This window comes from Cebus imitator, unplaced genomic scaffold (genome assembly GCF_001604975.1).
Source record: "Cebus imitator isolate Cc_AM_T3 unplaced genomic scaffold, Cebus_imitator-1.0 Scaffold538, whole genome shotgun sequence".
Taxonomy (NCBI): domain Eukaryota; kingdom Metazoa; phylum Chordata; class Mammalia; order Primates; family Cebidae; genus Cebus; species Cebus imitator.
The window spans coordinates 1,371,387-1,379,276 of record NW_016107853.1 but is presented as its reverse complement, the minus strand read 5'-3'; the positions used below and the strand labels follow the sequence as shown (position 1 = coordinate 1,379,276).

The window sequence follows — 7,890 nt, the reverse complement described above, 5'->3', positions numbered from 1 at the left end:
AAAAAAAAAAAAAAAGAAAGAAAATGGTTAAGGGATCTGAATAGACATTTTTTCAAAGAAAATATGCAAATAGCCATTAAACACGTAAAAAGATACTCAACATAATTCATCAGAGAAATGCAAATCAAAACCACAATGAGATACCACTTCAAACCCTTTAGGACAACTATACTGAAAAAGACAACAACAAGTGTTGTTGAGACGTAGAGAAACTGGACCCCTCATGCACTGCTGGTGGAAATGTGAAATGGCACAGCCACCTTGGAAAATGGTCTGGCAGTTCTTCCAAAAGCTAAGGAGAGTTGCCAGTTGACCAAGTAATTCTACACTTAGGTATATACCCAAGAGAAATGAAAACATATGTCCACACAAAAACTTGTACTTGAATCTCCATAGTAGCATTATTCATACTAGCCAAAAGGTAGAAACCACCCTCTGTCCACCAGCAGATGAATGGATAAGTAAAATGTGGCATGTCTACATATACAATGGAATACTGTTTGGCAATAAAGAAGAATGGAGGATTGATACATGATACAAGGTAGGTAAAACTAAAAAACGTTTGGTGTGGTGGCTCACTCCTGTCATCCCAACACTCTGGGAGGCTGAGGCAGGAGGATCACTTGATGCCAGGAGTTTGAGACCAGCCTGAGCAAGACCCCATCTCTACAAAACACTAAAAAACTAGCCAGGCATGGTGGTGTGCACCTGTAGCCCTAACTACTTGGGACGCTGAAGCAGAAGGATCACTTGAGCCCAGGAGTTTGAAATTACAGTGAGCTGTGATTGTGCCACTACACTCCAGCCTGGGCAACTGAGTGAGACCCAATCTCTTAAAATAAAAAAAAAAACAAACCCAAACTTTAAAACATTATGCTAAGTGAAAAAGTCAGGGCCAGGCGCGGTAGCTAATGCCTGTAATCCCAGTACTTTGGGAGGCTGGGGTGGGTGAATCACCTGAGGTTAGCAGTTTAAGACCATCCTGACCAACATGGAGAAACCCATCTCTACTAAAAATACAAAATTAGCCAGGTGTGGTGGCACATGCCTGTCATCCCAGCTACTCAGGAGACTAAGGCAAGAGAATCGCTTGAATTCAGGTGGCGGAGGTTGTGGTGAGCTGAGATCGTGCTATTGCACTCCAGCCTGGGCAACAAGATGAAACTCTGTGTTAAAAAAAAAAAAAGAAAGGTCAAAAAAGACCACATTCTATTTATATGAAATGTTCCAAATAGGGACATCTATAAAAGAACAAAGTAAAGTAGTAGTTGCCAAGAAATGGAAGGGGTAAGGGTGGATGATAGCTAAAAAGGGTACAGGTTTCTTCTGCGGGTGATAAAAATGTTCTAAAATTGGTTGTTGCAATGGTTGTACAATTCTGTAAATATACTTAAAACTATTATATTTACCCTTTGAGTAAATAAATCGTAAAGCAAGTAAATATCTCAATAAAGCTGTTAAAAATCCTTCAGGCTAAATGTTATACATTTAGCAAACTTTTTCTGTAAAGAATCAGACAGTAAATATTCTAAGCTTTGCAGGCCATACAATATCCGTTCCAACTATTCAACTCTCCACTGTAGTGAAAGCAGCCATAGATGATATGTAAATGAATGCATGTGGCTGTGTTCCAATAAAACTCTGTTTACAAAAACAGGTGGCAGGCTGGACCCTGATGTACAGACCACATAATCTCCCTCAATCCACATCACTATCCTACTAGGATGACAAGGCAGCTAAACCTAACGTCCTCTAGGTGACAGACAACTAGTAAATAGCAGAGACAAGACTTCTAGCTTTGACTTCATTAGGCAGTTGCATTCACCCAGATATGCTGATTAGATAGGTTTCTCCAGAACACCTCCCAGTCTGGGCAGTCAACAGACCTCTGACAAGCGGGTGCAGAACTGAACTCAGGAGCTGGAGGTTATGGTGAGCTGAGATCATGCCACTCACGATCTCACCTCTCACCACTCACGTAGGTATTCTTGTTGTAATATCTCCTTCTCCAACACCTCAGTGACTCTTTCTTTCCTAAACTCTTCTTCTACTTCTGATGATCTTCAATGGCATGGCCATTCCTAAGCACCCAAGTTCAATTAGCTTGCTAACTGAAGTGTTCATTGAGAAGAACCTACTTGGGTTTAATCTTCTACTACAAACACGCACAAATATCTCACAACTGGTAAGGTCTTTGTAGAGCACACATGGGCCTGATTTATGCACCTTCCTCCTCATTCATTCATTCACTCCTATTTTCTTCTGCATTTGACTACCTACCATGTGCCAGGTACTTCCAAGAGCCTAAACTAGTAAGTTTGCAGTGGAAAGGAAAAGAAAACAGTAGAATCAAGTGCCACCATTATGTAAAAAGAGCATCCACGAATCTAAATTAACCCTTTCTGGTCAGACGTGGTGACCCGCGCCTGTAATCCCAGCACTTTGGGATGCCAAGATGGGAGGATCACCTGGGTCAAGAGTTCATGACCAGTCTGGCCAACATGGTGAAACCCCGTCTCTACTAAAAATACAAAATCAGCTGGGCGTGGTGACGGATGTCTGTAATCCCAGCTACTCCAGAGGCTGAGGCAGAAGAATTGCTTGAACAGGGGAGGCAGAGGTTGCAGTGAGACGAGATTGCACCACTGCACTCCAGCAGGGGAGACAAGAGCAAAATTTCATCTCAAAATAAATAAATGTATACATAAAGTAATTAATTAATTAACCCTTTGCTTTTTCCAACTTGATGAACTCCCGAATGTGTCCCCTTTGCTATGACTCCCTGGGATGTCCTCTCTTCTTCTTTACTGGCCCTTCCCCCAAGTCCTACAGGAGAAACTTCAGCACCCTGCTGCATCCAGCCCCTCCCCCATTTCTATAAAGTTATAGAATCTGACAGCCAGAAACACCCTTAAAGGCAACATAGTACTTCACCTCAGGGAGAAAAATGAGGAAGTAGTTACATGTCCAAGATCACACTGACCTCAGAGGTTCAGCCAGCATCAGATCCTAGATTTCCACTCCTGCCACAATGCCAACCTGCCTGTGAAGCTCTGGATTTTCTAAAGCTGGCAGTGTTAGGGAAAAGTCCCTCACACCTTGCTGTCACCCCTGGACATGTTCTAGATACCCACAGTCTTCCACCTTCTTGCTGAACTCCTACTCATCTATCACCGTTCAGTTTAAATGCCCTTTCACCCAAGACTCGTTCCAGACCCTGAACATCCCTAAGATGGGAGTAGGTGATTCTCTGTGTCCTCACAGCTTCTTTGTATGTCCCTTATCAGGATATTATAAACCACAGTTTAATCAGGATATTATAACCTTTTCCACTGAACAGTCAACATCATTCAGGTGGGCCTTTTTCTTCTTTAATTGAGCTTCTCTACCAATACATACAGGTGGGTCTTAAAGACTACTGCGCCTCCTGCCCCCAGCACAATAAAAGTAATTGAATGGTGGGGGGAGGGTGTTACTGCTCTTCATTCACTGAAATGAGTCATTGGCACTCTCACCCTAACACCACTCACTATCAGCGACAAAAGAGCCACAACTTCTAAGCTCCATCAGAGTTGGAGGTGGAGGTGTCAATTTCTATTTAGGAGAGAGAGAAGGCTGCAGATGGCAGGGGCTGCACAGGAGGGAAAGTCAGGAAACCCGCTGCTAAAGTGCCCGGGATGGAGGACTGATTGAACTTGGCCCTTCTGTGCCAAGGTCTTGTGTTGGGCAGTGGAGACATGGAAAGCAGTCAGACTCCAGAAACCTGAGTCTGCTCTGTAACCTAGGCGAAGTTCGGATTCAGGGCCCAAACCTCCCCTTTGGAAAACAAAGGTGACACTTGCTTTCCTCATTAAAGGGAGGGCAGCCATAAGCTTTGAGAAAAGCTGCACAGGCCAAATATCAATTACTGTCTCGTGCATGACGCGCTGTTCCCCCTCGGGTCGTCTGCCCTTGTTTGGGCTTCACTTTCTCATCTGCTAAAGGACCCGACCGGCCTGCATAACCTCATGAGCCTGAACCCTGCCTCAGTGACACCGCCCTGCACAGCAGAAGTCCGAATCCCACCTTACCCCAGCTTGGCCCTTCATGGTCTCACCTGTCGGCGGGGCGTAAGCCCGGGCTGGAGACGGGATGGTTGGCCCTGGACTCTTAGAAGCGCTGGGGCCACCCGCAGGCCGATTCAGGAGGCGGCGTCCCCCGTCCCGCAGCCGGTGGCAGCTCCTCCACATCGCGCCCGAGGGTCTGGGGGGATGCGCGGCGCGAAACCTGGAGCAGGAAACTGAGCGAAGGGACCTCCAAAGCCGCACGTTCGGGCTGTACGGAAACCTCTCACTGCCCCCTCAGAGCCTCAGCCTCCCCTGGATGCCGCCATCTTCCACATGACACCAACGGCGTGCCGTCGCCGCCGCACGCCTCCTGCGCACACCCCCAGTCAATTAGCATCACAAACGCACCTCGCTCCGCCCCCTCCACGCCGCGCCCCAGCGAGGAGACTACAAGTCCCAGCGGGCCGCTCGCGCACCCCACCACGTGCTTTCTCCTCCCGCCAATGGGTGGAAGCGCCGCGTGAACCTGTTCCCGCCCCCCCCGGCTCGCCCGAGCCAATCGGAAGGGGCGGGGTGTGTGTGTGTGCGTGCGTGTGTGTGTGTGTGTGTGTCTGTGTGTGTCTGTGTGTGTGTGTATGTGTGCGCGAGAGCAAGTCGGGAGGGGGACCCAGCTCAGGACTGGGAGGCCCTGCTCGCAGGTCCCTGGGTCCCGGTGGCGGCCGGAGCGCTTAGTCCGCAGACAGCGGACGGGTGGTCGCCCCTCCCGCCCCCACCCTGCGCGTGCGCGCCCCGGCCTCTCCCTCCCCGCCACCCTCCTTGGCTCCCGCGCGGCGGCGGCGGTTCCTCTCCCACTCCCCCCAGCCCTGGCTCCGGGGGACCCCGCGATGCCGGTCCGCACCGAGTGTCCCCCGCCGGCCGGTGCCTCGGCTGCCTCCGCGGCCTCACTCATCCCGCCGCCGCCCATCAACACCCAGCAGCCCGGCGTGGCCACCAGCCTGCTCTACAGCGGCTCCAAGTTCCGCGGCCACCAGAAGAGCAAGGGGAACTCGTACGACGTAGAGGTGGTGCTGCAGGTGAGCGCCGGGCCGGGCCGGGGCCCGAGGGCCTCCTCGCGGCGCTCACGGGCCGTGCCCGTCTCGGCTCCTCGAGCCCGCAGCCGCGGAGCAGGCCCTCGTCGCCGGGGCCTCCTGCACCCGGCGCTTCCCACCCGGGACCTGCCCAGCCTGTGCCTCACACTCTCCGAGCCCCAGCCCTGACCTGCCCCCTCGGACCCGGAGCCCGTCAAGACCCGCTTCTGGCGGACCCCGAACACTCTCCCAGACTTGAAGCCGGTGACCGGCCGGTCTGGGATCCGGAAGCCCCCCGTGACTCGGGGAAGGCCCGGGTCCTCCCTCCTCACGACCTGTCGTCCCTACATCAGGGACTGCCACCAGCCCTTTTCAGACCCTGAAAAACTCTCCATTGGTTTCACCAGACTCGGGACCCTCCCCGTGTCTGGGCCCGTGTCAGATTCTCTCAGAGCTGAGTCCTGCCCTCCCGCCTCTTCCTCAGTCCCAGGAATCCGCAGACCCTGGGGGCTTCCTCTTCCTGAGATCTCCTTAGGAGGGCTTCAGCAGACCCCTCAGACGGGGAAGCACCACACGCACCACTGATTGGTCAGGCCCTGGCCACACCTCAAGACCAGACACTCACTCCCTGAGTGCTGCTCACAGTCTGCTGGGATCTTGCCTCTTAGGTCCCCTGTTCCACTCGCTGCTTCCTTCTCTTCATGGTCCAGGCACCCAGCCCCTTCCAGCTGCTCCACCCCCAAGCCTCCTGTCCCTGCTCTGGGACCACTTGCAGCCTTCTTCCAATCTTTCTGGCGTCTGTCCAGACTTCCCCACCCCATATCTTCGTCTTGCTCGATCCTCGTTCCAGGGGACTCTCTTTCCTGTTCTTAACTTTTCTCTACACAGGCATGGGGCTTCCTCCCAGTCTCTGATACCCATGTACTGGGAGATCTAACTCACCCAGTTTTAGTTCATGTCCAGCAGCCTCCCTGCATTTGACCTGGATTCCTGAATACCTGCTGCCAGTCCCTGATCAGCCTTGGAAGGACAGCTTCACCTGTCTGGGCCTTTCCCACCTCACTCCTCTCAGGCTTGACACTTTTTGCCAGCTGAAATACTGCCCCCCAGGTGTGAGGGTGAAATGTACAGTGTATCTGTTCCTCAAGCTTGCCTTTTGACGGGTTAAAACTCTAAATCTTAGTTTCACTTCTGAAGAGTAGGTCTCCCATCCGAAAGACAATGAGGGTGCCTTTTCTTCCTGCTGTCTACAGAGCACGCATCACTCTTTCATTCTCATACTGCTGTGTGGGAATAAATAGTTTGCTTACTTGAAACAGTATCGTCATGCTAATTTTATCTTTGGTCTGTAAAGTCCTATCATGAACCACAATCTTTATTATAATGGAAAAAACTATTGTGGCTGAAATATTTTTGTCTTCATAACTATATGCCTAATGCGGTGATCCTCTTCTCTTTTTCTTAAAATGTGTCATTTCGGTTTGTTTTGCACCCAATCATAGAATTCTGGAGGTGAGAACCCAGGGTGGGTCATGTATGGGATGGTGTTGGATTTGTCCCCATTGTTGAGTTTGATGGTTTCTGATGTAGTAGGGGACAGTTGGCAGGGTAGCCAGGTGTCCAAGGGGAGTCTGCTTTGACTACTGCAGCAACTGCTGCTCCATTCTGTCATTTGGGTGTCACTTCCAAGCTCCTGTCAGAAGGAGAATCGTGAACCAGTGGAAGTGGCGATTGAGTTGGGACAGGGCTGATAGGTCTCAGGCAGCTCAGAGCAGAAACCTGGCGGATGGCTTGGGAGCCACTTGAGTAGGAAGTCTGCTGATGGGGGTGGTGGTCATGCCAAGGAATGCTGCCCTACATCTGGATTGGTGAGCTGCTTGGTCCTCATCATGACTAGTCAGTGGCGTGTGAATTGCCCCATCAGCTGGTTTTTCAGCCAGGACTAGTTTCTCAGACACAGCCTTAGACATAAAATACTTCTGCCTTTCACAATTCTCCTTCCTTCCTTCCTTCCTTCCTTCCTTCCTTCCTTCCTTCCTTCCATCTTTCCTTCCTTCCTCCCTCCCTCCCTCCCTTTTTCTTTATTTAGATACAATTCACTTATTTAAGGTGTACTTCAGTAGTTTTTAGTATATTCACAGTTGATTAACCACTACCACAACCTAATTTTAGAACCCTTTCATCACCCCCAAAAAGAAACCTTGTACCCCTTAGCCATAACCCCCTCTTCAATCCTAGGCAACTCCTCATCTATTTTTTTTATTTGTGTATTCTGGACGTTTTATATAATCATACAGTGTATGTCCCTTTGAGATTGGCTTTTTTCACTTAGCATAATGTCCTCAGGTTTCATCCATATCATTCATTATACATAGCAGCACTTATATTCCATTTTATTGTTGCATTGTTCATTGTAACAATTGCCCGTTGAATATATACAGCATTTTGTTCATCTAGTGATCAGCTGATGGACATTTGGGTCTTCTACTCTGGCTGCTATGAATAATACTGCTATGAACATTTATGTACAAGTTGTTGGTTTTTTTTTTTGGTAGATAACTACATGGGAGTGGAATTGCTGGGTCATATGGTAACTGTTTTAACATTTTGAGGAACTGTCCCTGGACTGTTTTACATTTCAACCAACAGTGGGTGAGAGTTCCAGTTTCTCCACATCCTCACCAACACTCACTGTTCATCTTTTTATTATAGCCATCCTTGTGTGAAGTGGTGTCTCATTGTAGTCTTGATTCGAATTTCTTTTTTTTTTTTTTTTT

At 49.5% G+C, this 7,890-nt stretch overlaps 2 protein-coding genes across 3 annotated transcripts in view; one reads left to right on the top strand and one right to left on the bottom strand.

Annotated features, from left to right (window-relative positions):
- The window catches only part of ATPAF2 (ATP synthase mitochondrial F1 complex assembly factor 2), a 20,403-nt gene extending 15,982 nt beyond the window's left edge, over nucleotides 1–4,421 (bottom strand). The window contains exons 1-3 of the mRNA XM_037733592.1: nucleotides 4,097–4,421; nucleotides 2,398–2,402; nucleotides 2,041–2,044 (exon numbers count right to left, since the gene is read on the bottom strand). Of these exons, the coding sequence (XP_037589520.1) occupies nucleotides 2,041–2,044; nucleotides 2,398–2,402; nucleotides 4,097–4,229 (142 nt within the window). The 5' untranslated portion in view covers nucleotides 4,230–4,421. The remainder of the gene's footprint in view (nucleotides 1–2,040; nucleotides 2,045–2,397; nucleotides 2,403–4,096) is intronic.
- An 83-nt stretch (nucleotides 4,422–4,504) lies between these two features.
- The window catches only part of GID4 (GID complex subunit 4 homolog), a 33,278-nt gene continuing 29,892 nt past the window's right edge, over nucleotides 4,505–7,890 (top strand). Inside the window, exon 1 of one of the 2 annotated variants that reach the window (XM_017514835.2) lies at nucleotides 4,505–5,119. In XM_017514835.2, coding sequence (XP_017370324.1) covers nucleotides 4,682–5,119 — 438 coding nt within the window. In that variant the 5' untranslated portion in view covers nucleotides 4,505–4,681. The remainder of the gene's footprint in view (nucleotides 5,120–7,890) is intronic. The other variant, XM_017514836.2, reaches the window with a different exon arrangement.